Source organism: Stylophora pistillata, chromosome 10 (assembly GCF_964205215.1).
Source record: "Stylophora pistillata chromosome 10, jaStyPist1.2, whole genome shotgun sequence".
Classification (NCBI taxonomy): Eukaryota; Metazoa; Cnidaria; class Anthozoa; order Scleractinia; family Pocilloporidae; genus Stylophora; species Stylophora pistillata.
The window spans coordinates 27,355,044-27,373,482 of record NC_142528.1 but is presented as its reverse complement, the minus strand read 5'-3'; the positions used below and the strand labels follow the sequence as shown (position 1 = coordinate 27,373,482).

Sequence of the window (18,439 nt, the reverse complement as noted above, 5' to 3'; positions counted from 1 at the left end):
GATGTTTGACTATTTTTCGTGATAAGTGATGTTTCTTGATCCACTTTCGTAGCCTTACTTTTGATAAAGAAAAGACAGCTATGAAAAATGGCAGCTATGAAAAAATTGAGATGATTGACTATTTTTCGTGATAATTGATGTTTCTTGATCCACTTTTGTAGCCTTACTTCTGATAAAGAAGAGACAGCTATGCCCCGTGACCAGCTATGCCCCAAGACCAGGCACACCGCCTGGGTCAAGACGTAGTGAACTGTTAAAGTTGAGATGTTTGACTATTTCTCGTGATAAGTGATGTTTCTTGATCCACTTTCGTAGCCTTACTTCTGATAAAGAAAAGACAGCTATGAAAAATGGCAGCTATGAAAAAGTTGAGATGTTTGACTATTTTTCGTGATAAGTGATGTTTCTTGATCCACTTTCGTAGCCTTACTTCTGATAAAGAAAAGACAGCTATGAAAAATGGCAGCTATGAAAAAGTTGAGATGTTTGACTATTTTTCGTGATAAGTGATGTTTCTTGATCCACTTTTGTAGCCTTACTTCTGATAAAGAAAAGACAGCTATGAAAAATGGCGTGTTGAAGGGCGTTGTTTTGTTTATAGTTTTACCATTCCATAAAACGGAACTTGGTACCCCTTGTAAAAAAAGTATAATCGGAAGAGATTTTAGAACGCCTTTCTTCTTTTTCACTGATTTGGTCTTCTGTCCAGACCAAACCGTGAAGCTTGCCACCGAAAACAGAACCTTTCTTAGAGGTCTCCAAAGGAGAGGATAAGCCTTTAGTTGTTACGTTGTAGAAAATGTGAATTTGATTTTGGAAATTATTGTTGACAGGCGTGGTGTCGATGGCGAGAACGGAGGCTTATGAAAACATCTGAGTAAATCTGTGTCACAGTCCAATTCACCGCACCACGGTCTCCGATTCATATGGAGCCGAGTCATTGTTTCGTGAATGAGATAAATGAGAAGAGTAAATTTCTTGAAAGAAATGACAAGAACGAAAAAAATGATCCATTTTCGGGTCGGAAAGGGTTTTTACGCATTAATGTTATAATTAGTTACCCTATTCAAATAAGCGCCCACGTTTCGGGGGTAGCGCGTGGTATACCGTTGTTGAATCATTATTACTTACATGTAATGTAAATCCAAACGTCTTGGCCAATTTTTTTTGGCATATTCACCTGACACTACTGTATGTGTTGGTTAAAATGACATCAAGCTTAAGAAATGATTTCGTGCCAGCTGAGTTTACAGTTTAACATTTTAATGCCTATAACTGAAACATAGGAGAAAATCACCTTCCCTGTTGCCACTCCCCGTTAAAAAGGGATATTTTTTTTTTGGAAAACAAAAAAGACAAATAAAATGTAAAGATGTGTTTAAGAGCAGGAAAACAGAAAATTTAGTGCCTTTAAGGATTTTAAACCTCATGCTTCACCAACCAACGAAAGGGAATTCGTTGGCGATCTTAGCAATGCAACGTAGATTTATATGTGACTTGGGTTCTGTGTACTACTGGGATGGAAAAAATTTTTAATTATGTTTTCCTCAAGACATGAGCTCAGAGTGAAAAGAGTACATCGTGCAGAAAGTTTATTTTCGCTTCTTATGGTTAACAATCCTTATTTCCATTACAACGATTAACCTTTTAATGATAAAGTTTCCTTTTTACTTTCGTTCTCCCTCATTTATCTCGCTAGCGTTCTAGTGATTGCAGAATTTCTGCGAGGTTCTGTTCAGTTCTTTTTCAGGAAGGTGATATTTTTTCCTGGACTTTGTTATCTCAGAAAAATATATTTTACTATAGACTGAAAATGAGCGCAAAACTGAGCAAAACCGATTTGCTTGAAACTTTTAAGAGACATTTTATCCAGAATTTAGCACTCCTTTTGGATTACTTTGTATCAAGCGAAATTTAGAACTTACTTATGATTCACTTCTTTTTTTTTTTTTTTTTTAAGTTTATTTCAGTCTGAAAATTGATCTTAGGTATGCAGTGTTGCACTGATGAACCAACGTTTACCTCACGGAACTGCACCCATCGCATTAAAACATACAATCACAGAAACGGGTACATGATCACACAGTTTGGCATTTTTTCTGGTTTTATTTAAAGCTCTGTTTGCCCTCAAGGTTGTTCGAAATTTTGTTTACAATTTTCTTCTCAAAAAAGAAAAAATAAGGTCAAAATAGGACTTAAAACCGAAAGAGAATTGACTTCTCTGGCTTCAACGACATCAGACACCATTTCTATTTTTTCTTTTGCTTGAAGCGAGCAAGATTGCATAGCCAATCTTTCACTGGTTTGATGTCAAGATTTCCTCGACTAATAAATAGACTAGAGTGATATGCGTCGAGTTGATAAAAAGAGACCCAAGACAGCACTTTTGTTCAAATCGGCTCTTATGTAATTTCGTGATCTCTGCTTCTTAGCTCGGACTGATCCTTCAGGTTTTCAAGCTTAGATGGCGGCCATACGTTTTACATATCGGAATAAAACGCCTCCAGGAAACGGCTATTGTATTCTTGTTGTAGTCCAAAAAACATTCCATACCGAAAAGAAGCGTTTTTTTTTGTTTTTTTTTTGTGAAATGAAAAAAGGCGTAGGTGAGGTTTCCTTATCGATAGCACGCAAGACAATTTTATAATTTTTTCAATTTCCTTACAAACAAAATAAAGATAATTTATTCTTTTCATTTTGGTTTGAATCTGGCAGGTTAAAATTCAGTATACATATTTCAAAACCTGATTGCCTTTTCTCTAGGAAACGAAGAATTTACCTGGTTTTGAGATGGTAATTTAGACTCGTCAATTCTAAAGCTGATATCAGTATGTGCTCGGTTTATTGTTGCGAAAATAGGCGAACAGTTTTCCGATATATATCTATATATATGTGTAGTGGTGACAAATTAGAGGGGTAAGGCAACTAAAACATTTAATTTGAATATCACTTTTGTGATTAAAAAGCGCTGTATCGTTTGATGACCTTGCTGGTGATAGAATCGACAAAACCTCGATTTTCCGCGTTTAATTTTGTCGGCTCTGATTTCTGACAATGTTGTTGCGTTTAGTTAAACAACCTGGCCTGGTAAATCTATAATCTCGTCTAAATTCAAATGAGCGTCGATCATTTGCGTGCTAAATTACTCGACAAATTTGATACTGATCTTTTTTTTTTTTATTTGAGTAAATAAACCAGTAAACCTTTTAGAGTATTGTTGACCCAGGTGTGAAACGCGAAAAATTTCGAAGGTGATGTTTCAGCTAAATTAGCAGCTACAGCAAACATGGAAAATGATCTGGCGAGTCGAGTTGAATGAACCTTAACAAGACGCAAGGTTTAATTTTCCTTTATTTTGAATGAGACACATTTTGCATAAAGATCAAGGGTTTTAAAACACACCAACGCAAAGTAACTTCATTCTGAAGCAATAAATTATTTTAAAACTTTTTTCATCTTTGATATACTAGTGAAAAAATTGAACGCGCCCCTACCTTTTTATTTTAAGTCAGAGAATTTAAAGAAATACACTTTGGGTTGTTTGGGATAGCGATTAATTTTCCCACAAGGCCGAGAAGTCGGTGTGCGAAAACAATTAAGAATTTTCCATTAATTCATTTCATTTACGCCGAACAAAATCCATTTTACAAGCTCCGCAGCAATCACTGATTCGATTTTCGAAATGCGATAATAATTATGAGAACCGAACATGTGGTGACGGCGTGGACATCCGTACGTTTTACGACAGTTCTAGTCGGCGTGTTTTCCACTTCTTAGTTCAAGTTTGCGTATCAATTTTTAAGAATCCCACAATGGGATGCCTGATGGCTCATTTGGTAGCAGTATTCAATCCCAGCAATAAAATTCCCACGAATAAATTAAGGACTAAATAAAGGAAAGTGGTTTTTTGTGTTCTAATACTCAATTGCCACTTCCGCAACGGTTGTATGTATTCGGCGTTTAGCAGATTAATAGTTCTCATCCGAGAGACAAGACCAAATGGGGAAATAATTAAATTCTACGCCGTTTGCAATATAATTTCAAACTATATCCACCTGTGGAAATCACCTTTCTATCTACATTTCGCAACATTTCAACCTCGTTTCTTTATCTGTTTTGAAGAAGACAAATGAAATCACACTGATAAATGTTCAGACTCTGCGAAGAAAGGCTTACGCCGGGAGACATATTTTTAATAGGCGAATATTTGACACAAAACCGAAACGAAACGGGCTCATTTCATCTGCCTAAGTCATTGGTATTCCAGCTAATTTGACCTTTTAAGATTTCCGCAATTAAAAAATTATGCTTGACGATATTTTTTAGTTTAATTGGTGCCGATCGTGTGTGGAAAATGAAAATTGAATATCGAGTGGCAGAACTCAAGGATTTAGTGAAGTCGCGTAAATTGAATGGAAACAGAGTTTCTTTCATCCTATAATCTGCACAGCTTCGTGGGCCTTTTAATGCTGTTGCAAATGAAATTATCCCATTTCAGGAACGAAATGTGTGTTTATCCATCAGCTGTTGTGTAAAAATCTTTGGCGAATACTTGAAAGACGCTAATTAACCTCAGAAAACGATGTTGCGAATTTGCAGGATACAAAAACCACCACCTTTACAAAAGTGAGTCAAATTACTGTCGTAAACATGCATAGCTTGTTTTATGGTACACCACAGCGAAATTCAACATATGTTACGATCAATTTTGCGAGAAGTAGCAAAGTTAAAGTAAATAAAGATAGATCTTTGTGAGATGTATTAATGGTGTCTGTTTTAAATGGAAATATAGTGCTTCGAGAACGCATTTTCCGCAGAAGAACCATGAGAAAAAGTTGTTCCGGTTTTTCTAGCCATGGACCGATGGGAAAGACTTAAGTCGCTAGTAAAGGCGCTTCAAATTAAAAACATTGACAAGATTTCCGTTTTGAATTATTGAAAATTATTTCGTTGAGTCTGGTGTGATCAATAGTTTACTCGCTGGAAATTTTGTTCAGGAAACATTTCACACTGCAAATAAAAAAAAAAAACGCTCATTACTGTAAAAAATAGCATGGTATACAGGAACGAAACGGGAATGTTGAATATATAAAATATATTTTAATTGTGGGAAATTGTTGTAAATGCTGCGAGAAAGTGCTCAATACACGTGAGTGTAGAGCGAAATACGATTCAAACTGACTAAAATGAAACACACATTCCCTGTTACCGTCTGAGTTTCGTGCTTTCGCACTCGTCAGACAGATTTAATCTGTCTGACGAGTGCGAAAGCACGAAACTCAGAGTAACAGGGAATCATGTGTGTTTCATTTTAGTCAGTTTGAATTGTAAAATATATTTTAAAAGTATTCAGTTTTCAGGGTGAAGGTGTGTTCCAATCATTTTAGTTCTTTCAAATGTCATATCGAAGGTTGTTACTTATGACTGTAACAAGGTTTTTTTCCGGCCATAATGTTAATACTATTTCAGTCAATTGAGATACAAATAAAAATGGTGGAAGAGTGAAATTTGATGTTCGTGAAAAACGATGGTGTTTATATTTTATGATCAGTTTCTAATAAAACGATGCAAAGAGATACCTTTGCATTCAGTTTAAGTGACTCAGCCTCCAAGTTAAAGACACAATTTTGTTCGGCTTTGAAATATTTCGCTTTGGGATTATCTTCTTTTACTTAAGAGCGATTTCAAGAGACACTGACTCTCCAGCTTCAAAGTGTAACATTTTAGTTTTATTTCAATATTCGTTCCAAATGACCAAATTATAACAGAGTTTTAAACTCGTACAACTTTCTTTTCCTCTTTGAAATCTAGTCCAGATAAACATCTGGTGTTTACGATATTCGAATACTTAGAACAAAAAGGATATCTTTTTAAGATAGTTACAAGTATGTAATGTCCAGTCAGTAGATATCCGATATGGCGATATCGGTAACAAACTTCCAGCAATGCTAACTATTTTAATGTTCTTTTAGGTCATTTTTTTACACGAGACAAACCGTTTTTATTACGTCCTCTTTTCAAAACACTTTAGTACTTTGCCTGGCCTAGAGGGTTCGGCATAGAGGGTTCGGCCTAGAGGGTTCGACATGGAAACTCAGCTTTTTTCAACCAACGTATCACTGACGTAAAACCGAGTCGGCAATGTTCGCTCTTGTTCATGTCGTGGGTGTGGGATTCTTTATGCTTTTTCCGACATTATCCGCCCATCACCAGAAATTGGGTCATTGAGATGAAATAATATTTGTTTAGTCACTCTGTCATTAAACAAAGAATCATTTTGTACAGTTGCGTTTTTGGCAGAAACGTGGCAGTTTTGGTCCGTCTGCGGAACATTATATATCTTCATTAATCAATATTTGGCAACCTAACTCATTGGGGTTGTATTAACAACTGAATGCTTTTCTCTAGAGATGTCACACTTAAAATGCGCATCGGCAAGATTATTTACACTGGTGAAATAGTTTACATTAGAAACGCCAACTCCGTCTCATTAACAAAGACACGATTAGCCACGATCTTGTTTCATGGCTAAGGTTCATGTCGACGTGTTTCTTCCATGACCGAGTGGGCCCAATTTTCCACACTTAATGATGATCATGATTTTGTGAAGTCAGCAGCACTTCATGTTCTTTAGCCTTGCGTCGCAGAGCGGCTATGCTCGAAGTTCTTATCTTCTCGAAATACTCTATATCTCTGAAGCCGTGTTCTTGATCGTAAACATGGCTATCGCAACCCTGATGCCGCCCACACTGTAAAGCTAAGTATTCATCTTTGACACGTTTCCGCCCTTGTCCTTGGTAAAGGCTGTCTTCTGACTTCTCCAAGTCGCCGTTTGTTTCTTTTTCGCCTTCCGTGCTCTCTTTTTCAATTTTAACTTCTGCATCGCTGTTTTCACAATCCTCTCCGTTTGATTTCCTCGTCGAATCCACGTCTCCTTCTTCTTTTTCGACCGAACCCTTGTCGCCTTCTTGGTCATCTTTAGCTTTCTCTCTTTTCCTCCATTTCGCTCGTCGGTTTTGAAACCATACCTGAGAAAAAATCCAAGCGAGAAAATAAAATTAAATGGTTACTTTAAAAGCATTGTTTTATTACCGCGAGCATGATTTGAGATTTGGGAGCATGTGGTTTTATACAATAACCTTTATTATTATTTACTATCATTATAAGTGCGTTTGAAAGAGCGATCGATTTATTGCGTGTAAAAAGAATCAGAGAATCATTTCATGCAAATTTTGACAAAAATGATCTTTAAAATTTCTCTTTTTGCGGTCGTATTGAGTAATTCCTAAATAAAATTGTCGACCTGTCGTTTGACAAGTGTTTTGATACAACGAGTTGAAACAAAATCGAACCATTTATGAAAACGTTTTTTATGCCATGAAGAGATAAGTAAAATATTAGAGAGCATTTATTCCTTTCTCATTAGTAAAATTGTCGCTGTGGCTTTTAACAATGCGCTGCCATAGAAGAGAACAAGAGAATTTGCATTTCAAACTCATCCCTTTTTTTCCAGTTTGGTTTCTTTACCCATCCTATTTAAAGATGTAACTCGGGTTCATCCATATTCATTGAAAGAAAAAAAAAACAGAAATGAAAAAGTTTGTCAACACTTATTACTTCATTTTACGGCATTGTCATTCACATTTTACCAGAATTCACCACATCGTGGATGGGAGAGCGACATTTGGTGCTTTTATTTCTATTCCGTTGCTGAAAAATTTTAATCAAAGGAAAATAAATGAGATTATAGACAGCGTGACGCGCATTGAATTTTGAAACAGCGAAGAATAGAACGAAGCGTGGCGTAAAAAAAAAAAAATCACACTCAATATAGACAATGATCACTTCCTCAACGGCAAAGAAATAATTGCTTTTCTCCATTAAAAAAAATTATATATATATATATTACATCTTGAAAAAGATTCCTCCTTTCAGGCAAGCCAGTTATTCAGTTAATCATAACAAAACCTTTCGCGGTGATAATTTTGTCTTTTACTTCCGATTCCTTATTGCGAATTTCTCTCAGAGTTGGGAAGTCTTAGTTTATCATGAACTGCCGCCCCTTTTTTCGTTGCTCGGAAGCTAAGCGAATAAGCGAGAACGAAATAAATGTTCCCCGGTTCAAGCGAATTACATTTTTCTTTGGCTGGCGGGTCAGTCTCATTGACTAGCTGATCTCCTCCCATCTGTCAAATCATCAATGTAAGCGAAAAGAAAATTAACGGATAAAATGTATAAATATCGGGACAGCAAGTTAGCATTGTAACACAGATAAAGTGACACTATGTCAAAATTAAGATACAAATGTGTGGTTATTTTCCTTCACCTTTCGACCAAAGAAATAACTCTTTGTTTCATGATTTATTTACCCGCTATATTGCGCGAATTTTGTCCGACTCGACTCAGGAAAGAAAAGTAATTTCAAAGTGAAGATTTTCTTTGAAATATTACTATGAATGGAAACTATTTTAGGGACAGAAGTGTTTTCAGTTCGGTTTACCCGGTCTAGTAGAACTAGAACGCCGATTGTCCTCCGTATGTCTCGCTCTAAGGATGTTTCCAAACACGCAAAAGACAAACAGCGAAGCTTGAACAAATGTTATTATTCCGGGGCGTTCGATTCAGCTGTAGTTCGTAGGAGTGTATTGTTAACCAAACCTGATTAATTGTGAGTTTTACAAGGATATTTTCGAAATTTTCTTACGAAGTAAGTAAGAGCAAGACGTAGCAACCTAAAATGCGATCCTTTTCTTCTCTTGATACATCCAAGACAAAATAAGATTTAACACCTGATGTTTATAGACTCAACGAGCTTTAACTTTCATAAATAAGTTTCCTATCTCACTGCCGTTTGGCCGTGAGAGAAATCACCTGAACTCTGGCTTCTGTTAGGTCTAATCTCAAGGCGAGAGCTTCGCGCATAAACACGTCAGGATAATGCGTTGTCTCGAACGCTCTCTCAAGCTGTTCTAGCTGCCAAGGACTGAAATTCGTTCTCACTCGCATCCTTCGTGGCTTATGTGGCCTCAAATGATCCAAGAACCTTTGCCCTGAGATAAAAATTAGGACACGATTTATTTCAGCAAAACCATGATCAGACTGTGTTTTTTTCCGTCTTTTTTTAAGTCGATATCTTTCAGTTAAGGTATGACTTTCCAGAGGGCCAGAACGTGATAACGTTAAAATCATTTTCCTTTTACTTCTAATTACTGTTTTACGAAAATGAACTGACTTCCTCTTACAACTTGTGATTTGTGCTAAAGGTTGAGAGTTATTCCATGAGAGTGCAAAAATGAGAGGACAACACGAAAAAATTAATTTGTTATGGCGTTCTTAACGGAATATGTACACACACAGGAAATCTGTCAGTATCCTCTTTTACGAAATACCATACCTGGAAATAAAACAAGTTCAAACTTCTAACTTCATTCCTGACGCGCATAATTAACAAACATATTTTACCAACTATGAATTCTTTTCACGCAATAAAACACTTGTTTAAGCGATGTTAGCAATTTTCTAATTCTTCTCCTCGAAAACTTTTCTATTGGAAGCCTTTTTTCTTTTGTCCTTGGTTCCTAATTTTGAGAAAACAATTTGCGATTATTGCTTATTTCTCTTTCTGTTTTACCCATTATTTTTCGAGAGAAATATTTCTCCTACCTACACGTAACCAAGAGGCGGAACACGATGAAAGCAAAATCTTGAAAACAAAGCCAATCGTTAAATTGTTACAGTTATCTTTTTCGCTGATCCCAAAATCTCAGTTATCGCATGAGATAATCCGCGAAAAAATATCACCGTGTTTATTTTTGCTCACTTTTTTTAAATCTAATCATAGTTCACCTAAAATATGCCGCCGTTTTATCGGTCCACAAAATGTCAAGGACAAATTAGTTAATACGATTTTTCGCGACACGAACAATTACTTAATGTTTCGACTAGGTTTAGACACAAATGACTCACTCCACAAAGTAAACTTTACAGTTTTAAAAACAGGATTCACGCAATTTTAAGAATTAAAATTTTACGATTTAAATTTAAAAAAAAAATTATATTCGTAATTCTTACCTTGAAAAGCCGCAAGTTGAAGTTGGGGATCGACAAATGAAGCTGGGTGATATACGCATGGAACGTCGTAGGGTCGATTGGCGAAGGAGTGATACGGTAAATAACTAGGAACTGAACAGCAAGAATCAGCCGCGGCATATGGCAAACTGCTAGCACTTGAGATGTTCTGAACTCGGGGCGAGACCATGGTATAGAAAGGCGACTGAAAAAATGTACGATGAGGATGCCCTTGTAAGTTACTTTCCATGCTCATGGATAAAGGACCTCGTTACGAGTATAAGCAGCGCGGTTTGATACAACGGACAATGCCTGTGCTTGATGTGATGTGGAACGTGACCAAATGACTGACTCCTTATATCCAACTATGGCGATATTTAAAGGCTGCCTATTATTTTTTGCTAATGGAATTATACAATGAATTCTGAAGTGTATTCTTTGCTCATCCTGAAGTTTGCAAATCAAATAACTATTCAATCAACCGGTCATAATATAATACAAAGACCTCTAAGAGTGGCTACCTCACTATTGCTCGCTTGTGATTGGTCAGACGCATCGGGCGGACACCAAATAGCGATCGGGCGTGAAAGCCTTGGACCGGGAAAATAATTTGCCTAATTAGCAAGGAAAATATGGAATTAAAGCATTTGATATCGTGCGACTGGCAAGCAAGCGTAATATTCCTAAAATTGTTCTCGGGAAAATCGCCACAGTGTACTCTAGTTAACAAGGAAGATCTGTCATCGCTTGAACGTAGATTCGAACCGATTGCCATTTTAGCGCAAACACTCCATGTTGCTATTTGAATTGTGGGAAGTACAAAAAATTCACCTGCTCCTCGTATGCACAGCTGGTATCAAGCTTAATGCTAATAGGATCACAAGTGATAGTTTAATGAATTATTCCCCATGTAATAAGAAGACTCGAAATTAGGGGGCGCAAAATACTCGTCAAATGCTTACTAGAGCTTCTCGATCGACGAGGAATTTTTCGCCACCTTAACAAAGGCGACGACCAAATGGTCACACTTTTTCAAGAAGCCGCTTCAAGTTGTCTCGAGTAAAATACAAGAGACTCAAAAAACACAGGATTTTGAATTTTTGAATGAATTTTCTGCGTTCGATATCAGCTTGTTGTCAGCTTGTCATGTTGAATCAAGTACGTTTGTCTTGCTCGAAGAAGCGAACATCAGCGCGCGTAATGATTAATTAATTTACAGCCTTTCATTTGGTGAGCTAGCCGCTATGCTAAGTAATTGAAATAAATTCATCACCTCGGTGCGGACATACTCAAATATAAATTCTACCGGTAATTAACAAAAAAAAAAAAGGTTGGAAAAAATTAACGCTACCCGTGGTTTTCTTTGTTATCCTCATTTCTTAAGACGAAGAATTATCTTTTCATTTGCGTTTTTCTTCTTTAGTTGGCTCTTAGTCTTTTATCCTTTTTTTTTTTTCAAGCGAGGTTCAGGCAGAAATTTTTTGGATTGCATCATTGCGTTCGGTTCCCCCTGCATCCATTACATCCCCTGTTTTTTGTCTTACAGTTAAACCCCTATTGCAATATCCCTACAACTGGGAGGTATCGCGACATAACCACTGTGTCCATTGAAAGCTACTTAACTTAACATGAGATCACAGACAAAATAAAAGACAGAGTAGTGTTACGTTGAGCAATCTTCAATATGTCGTAATTAGAGCGGAAAATGGCGATTTCAACATAGAAATATGTCGAAAAATGATTTAATATATTTTAAAAATTTCATCGTTTGACATAAAACGTTCAATTTATTGCATAACCCTAGAGAGGTAAGCTAATGTGCTACTTCTTTGCTGAGCTTTTCAATGCACCTTTAATCTTTTCAGACGCGCAATGGTTTAAAATCGTTCCAGTTAGGTAAATGTTTTTTGTGGTGTTACAGATATGAATGCGTGCATCTTTTTATCATCCGAGGTAGTATAAGAGACAGTTAACATAACTTTGGTCGGAACAATAAAAGATATAAGAGGTCCAGATAAGTTATATTATAGCGACATCAATAAAGATCGAATCCTTAACTGAACAAACCAGATAAATTAAACAATGCTACGAAATTTGAAACGTGCCTTTGATTCTTTTATTTTCATTTTCAGAGTTATTTCTTGAGAGGAAATATTAAATAGGGATTAAAACACATCTTCGTCAGCTGAACAAGCCGACTTTCAAACTGATTGGCTTAAATCAAATATTCCACTTGCATTGTTCCAAGGACTGTGATCACGTGATCGGACGTGTAAATTGTTTTTATAAAAATGCTTTTAATAAACACTTAAGTGTGTGACAGTAAAGAAAAGGCTTTAATTTTAAGTAGTAACGAGGATATTACGAATTTACAACGATACAAACTGTCGAACTACCTGGTATTAATAGAGTATAAAAAAACGCGCTTTTTTTTAATTTATCTTGATTCGAGAACGACCTTGAAGTCTCGAATGTCGATTGTAAACAGGAATTTGATACTGCGTTCTATTGTAGCTGCTAGTTCTTTAGTTTTGCGTTGTCTTTTTGCCTAGATAAAATACATCTGTCCACAAACGCAAGGGTATCGAAATGAGCCCTTGTCATTTTTCACGGTAAGTTTGAAAAACAAAATGTACCGGCTAAAATAATCATCTTTGAATTTTTCCTTCTTTTTTTCGGTATTCTTCTCTTTGGCAAAAAAAGAGTGAGAAGAAAGACTAGTATTTAAAAGACTGATCATGATTCATCGACTGGGGATCTCCAAGGAGGCAAGATAATTGCGCAAATACTTGAGCGACAACTGAACGAAAATCTCATTTTTGTTACGAAAAAGGTTAATTACTCGGTGATATAAATTGTATCGACATTAATGATATTCAAGTTGGAAACTTACCGAAGGACCAAATATAACCGCGTTTTAAAAGCAATTAAAGAGTTTGTTTTTGTTAGGTTTTTCTTTTTGAGGCAAATGAAAACTGAAGGTACTCTTTAAATAATATGCCCGCAAAACTCGCAGTTTTTGAAGATTGTAGTTAATTGGCTCAAAGATTGGATTCTCGCGAAATAGAACCTCTCCCTCTCTCTTCTTTTGCTTCATCTCTCCCAAAGCTTAGTCAAAAGAACGTTTCAAAATATCATTTTAACCTTGCGTATGAGACGGCTTTAGGCCACGAAGGCGAAAGCAAGTTAACACTTATTTTTAAAAAAATACACGTACACACCATATTATAGGCATTTTTTCAGTCGTTTTGACTATTTTTTTTTTTTTGACAATAGGTAAGATTTCTTTACACTGACTCGTTCACAAAAAAAATACGAAAAATACCATAAATCTTAGCACATACGATTAGCTATGGTTTCCAGTATACTAATAGAAGAAAATTAACTAGACTGCATAAATTTACTTAAGCTTTAGTCTCTGCTCTTGTAGTAAGAAAAAAAATTATCCAACATATCAGATAAGACCTCCTTTGTTTAATAACATTTTAGACATTTCAAACGTTCTTCACGAAAACTGAAGCAATAAAGCTACTGAGAGAAATTACTCATATTTTTTTCATCTTGTTCTCTGATCGCAGCCCGTGTCATCACCTACCTACTAGTGTGATTAATCTCTTAGTTACAGAATAAAGTAGCTTGTTAATGACCTCAACAGATGTTAATTAGATATGTTTGCAACCCGCTTTCCTTTGTAAGTTTCGGCCAAATAAAAGAAATTGAGCCACGGTAGCAGGTAGAAAACACAATAATTTTAATCCTTTTCTTCTTCACTCGTATCGCTTTGAAACAATCGTGTTTTGTTTTGGCAGTTTAGTCTTTTTCCGTTAAATGTTAGTTCGATCATTATCATGATGCCGACAGAGTCCTCTAACATTGACTAACGGACTGACTGATTCTAACCATTTGGTGGCTTACTTAATGCCCCTTTATACATATTAGTTTTTGACTTTGCTTGCACTGGGTTAAAAGAAAAAATTACGTGGGTGTAAAACTGACGTGCTTGCTTTCATAATAGTGTGAGCTCAACAAGAAAACAAAACATGACCGGAGTGCACAATAATGATATCCTTTGTATTTTAACTTTTCATCACCATTTCTGTTCATATGAAAATTATTTAATTTCGAACAACGGGAATTTTCAAATCTACTCTTGACATTACATACATATTTTTCGAGCGCTTCGGCATCCCTGTACAACAAAAACAAGTATAGTTAGTTTTTTGTTCGACACACGCCATGATGCCAGTGAATAAAACGCAAAAGGACATTGGTAAAGAACTGGTATTTGATGCATAATGTGTTTCTAATCTTCAAATGAAATTGTTTCAAGGTATCTGTGCTGTTTAATTCTTCCAAAAGGTTAAAGAGCGAAAGATATGAGCTAATTTCGACCTTTCTCTGTCCAATTTTGATCACTGGTATTACAAGGCTTGAAGAGCGGGAAATTTCTGTATTGGTACGACCCCTTATCCAAGCATAAAGGCCGTGTCGACACTGTGATACCTGAATTTGAGTCTCGCTGAATAAAAGAAACAACCGAGAATTAATTATTACTGAATACGAAGTTCAAGTAAGATCACCAAATCAATAAAACATTCAAGAAGAGTTTTTACACTTATTTAAAAGCAAAAGCCGAAGAAAATCAATACCTAGTTATGTTTTTGTTAATTTTACATTTCGTTCTGTATATGAGATCCATTCGGATCATGAAGCAAGAACTTTTAAGCTCTCTTCATCAACGCATAAAGCTTTCGTACTTGGCGTGAAAACTCCAACGCCTTACACGCACGATTTTTCTTCTGAATGAAAATATAACTGTTTTGTATTCTTGTTAATAAGAGATTCTCCCTAATAGATTTATTAGTAATTTTTTTTTTTCGTTCACCGATATTTACTGATAAGGGCTGGTAGTTGCTTCGCAGTCTAAGCAACGAAAATAACGGGCGAATTAAGGTGGGGATAGGAGCCTCATGGTGTCCATGATGAAAAAGAGCTAAGGGATACTGACGTTGCTCGCCGGTGGCATATTCATCGTAGGGCTCTGTAACAAATTTAATGCTTAATAGTTATGTCGTATACCTGTTCCAAAATTGGAAAAGATGAATCGATTGCAACAATTAAGAACAGCTAGTTTTTGACCGAAAAAAAGAAACTTCTGTTGTATGTTTTCTTCAGGGTGGTTAAAGAAGTTTTTAGCAGGTATGCAACACCAGCTGAACACGAATTAATATGAATTGAAAAAGACCTACCCCGTTTGTATCACCCTTTTATTTACGGGGGAGGATCTGGTAGATATTTCAACAAACATGCTTTATCATGCTGAGATAGAAATGCAAAGGCAAAACAAACCCCCGAAAGGTTTTTATATCTTGTTTTTCCGCTCTACGATCAGAGTGATTGCGCCGATCTCAAAGAGTTCACTAAATCACGAGGCGCAAAATAAAAAATCTATGGACACTAACCACGCAACAGGTCTCACACGTAATGCAATTTTTCAAAAATTCACTAGCAAAGTTTTGCTTCAATTCTTTAGTACAAGTAGGATGCGCGGTAAACCAGGCCGATGAACGAAAGTTATTTCACAAATAACAGGACTGCATCATTTAAAAATACATGGTATTATCATGTTTTGCTTGTGGCATGATTCTTTTTCAGCATTTTTGGTGTTTAAAAAGGACAAAAGTTCAATTAAGTCAGCAGGCACTTAAGTGCATCAAACTCTGAGCAGACGCGTAGCGTCCTCTACGCATACACGCATGTGCGTACTTGAAGTGACCAGAAAAATTTGAAAACAATGTTGTGTTTGCGCCAAGTTTGCTCAAAATAAGGGCAAGACGCTTTGTTCTTTGCTTGTATTCACACAACTATTTCAAACAAGAAGTAAAGAACGCAGTATTTTTCGTTCAGTTTACTTAGGTTTCTAGATCATATGAACTTGTGCGTACTTGAAAAAATGACCACGCTACGCGCCTGCTGACGAGTGCGTTAGAACTGCACGACCAAACAGGCGCATTCCATTCTTTTTTTTATTTGAGAGAAACATGCGGTTTATTCCCATCGCAAGTATAAACCATACCTGATTCTTTTACTGATATATTGGCCAATATTTCGAATGTACAAATGTAGCTCCAGGTCCGTTTTATTCTGATTCTATTGGAGTAAAACACGATTGTTTGTTTTTATGTCAGTGGGTGAGTTTGTTTCCCACGGGAAGCTCACTCAGGCTAATAAATTTAAGTTGTACCTGTTATCAATAGAATGATGTTCATTGCTGCGTGGTATGCAAATGAGTATAATGATGGCCGGTGGTCAATACGAATATATCCACCAGTTTATAAGGTTTACTGGTGGACCTAATGGTGAACTCATAAACAGCAGCTACATAATATAAAAAGCTGTGAGTTTAGATCAAGCACTCGAACGTATTCCTTTTAATCTGAGGCCGCAAGAACGCTTTCCCGAACTCTATTTGGACCACAGATGAGTATATGAAACATTTGGAGAAAGTTTTCCACTGAGTTCTTTCATTTTTGCGGTGGACTTAAATGAAAAGAAAAAAAAAAGGGAAAAAAGGGCCACTCCCACAGAAAACCCTCTCTTCGCCAGATTAGGTTCAGTTTTCTTACATCCGTCACCGTTGAACCATTGTCATTTTGAAAAAAACAGTAACTGTTCCTCTTTTGATCACCAAGGATTAAAGGCATTAATCGTACAGTTAAACATTCGGCAATGAATCCGACTTGTGGATAGTTCCAACTCCTTTTCCACCCTCGAAACTTTTAATTTCATTGTGATAAACAAAATTACATTTTTTTTTTCTAATTAGAGGACTGCGAAAGATATATACATTTTTTGTTCGCCGATTATTCTAAAATGTGTAACAGGTGAATTAAACACGACATTAGTAACTTTTCATGACTTCAAAAACATGATATATGTCAAATCCATTTAACTGCAGTAATAATCCAGGTAATTATAGCTGAATTTACAATGTCAGTACACAGTTCTTACAGTTAATTACAGTGAGTACCAACCAAGCCTCCCATGTTCTCTGAAGTCTTTTGAGAATTACATGTATGTACTACATAGGTTCATTCTACGCGCTTCGTTGAACTAAAAGTCAATTCCGGCTTTGCCGGGGTGTTTCGCACTCATTGCCTTAAGATTTTAGTCTACTTTGAGATAAAATAGGTTGTTGGGGGTGCCAGGGCGGCACATTTTGAAACGAGTCAAATTGTAACATTACAAGATTTGTCTCAGTTATTTTGTCCTCGGTTTTGAAAAAGACGATCAAATTGAGAAACTTCACACACAAGCGCAGCATTTTTGGCGTATGAAATCAGCCTAAGCCCAGCCATTACAAAAGTTGCAAAAGGCGACGAAAATGGAAAAGTTTTCCAGCGCTGCTCCACTCAGGTTAAACAAATAAGCGCTTTGCCTGCTGAGTTACTACGCTCATTTCTGAAGTAGTTTTTACTTTAAAGATTTAATGAATGTCTAGTTTCTCCCTCATTACACCGGAAATTAAAACTGGTCCAGCGAACCGAAAGTTCGTGTCGCCTGAGTCTCAATAAGGGGGTAATCTAATGAGCAATTTCAGTAAATTAGTATTGTTATCATGGCACATAAGGATTGTTTATAGAATCGGTGAAATGAAAGGTGGTAGGAATTTGAACGGATAGAAAAACCACAAGACGAAAGACATGAGTGGAATATCATTTCAAACCTAAACAAAAGATACGCAAGAAGAGACACAATGAGCTACTATATCACTCCGCCTTTTAACATAAAGAAACAAAAGGTTCGAAACGACATAATCAGTTGAACTTGTGAAATTCAAATAGCTTAAAAAATGCACCAGTACCTCGGAATAACATTCACTTTACCTGGGTAAGGGTTTTCCTGCCATGGTTTAAGTACTGCGCCATAGTTTACAAGGTTGATTTTACTGACGGGGGAAAGGGATGTACTGAGAAAAGCTGGGGTGTTTTCCCTTTAGTAATAAATCCCGTGTTACCTTTAATTGCTATGGAGTGCCTTATAAAATAACAGGCATGTTTATACATCTGTCGCTTAGACAGGCCGCGTTATGACAAAATGTTGGCGGCCTCTCTTAGTTTGGACTTGACACATTAGACCCTTTTAACAACTGATGCATGTAGCACCGATACAAGATAAAACAGGACGATATGAAAAAAACAACTGAAGAATAAAGTAAGCGTAGGTTGGCTACAGCAACACTGCATTGTCTCTTTATAGGAGAAAGTTTGTAGCGGAAACAAGCAGTATCGTGTAGGTTTTACTGAATATGTTCTCGACTCGCAAACACTACGGAATTATCGAAAGACAGTAAAATGTTTTAGTAATAAAG

The 18,439-nt window shown here is 36.4% G+C and overlaps 1 protein-coding gene across 2 annotated transcripts; it reads right to left on the bottom strand.

The window, feature by feature from the left end:
* Window positions 1–5,707: 5,707 nt before the first annotated feature.
* Window positions 5,708–18,086, bottom strand: LOC111323311 (uncharacterized). 2 transcript variants are annotated; one of them, XM_088736327.1, is made up of 4 exons: window positions 17,955–18,086; window positions 10,072–10,273; window positions 8,872–9,050; window positions 5,708–7,028 (listed from the first exon to the last, which is right to left on the bottom strand). In XM_088736327.1, the coding sequence occupies exons 1-4, from the start codon at window positions 17,994–17,996 to the stop codon at window positions 6,585–6,587; spliced, it is 867 nt and encodes a 288-aa protein (XP_088592453.1). In that variant the 5' UTR covers window positions 17,997–18,086; the 3' UTR covers window positions 5,708–6,584. The 2 variants fall into 2 exon arrangements, with proteins under 2 accessions (XP_088592453.1, XP_022782369.2); XM_022926634.2 differs by lacking the exon at window positions 17,955–18,086 and having other exon boundaries at window positions 10,072–12,381.
* Window positions 18,087–18,439: the final 353 nt, after the last annotated feature.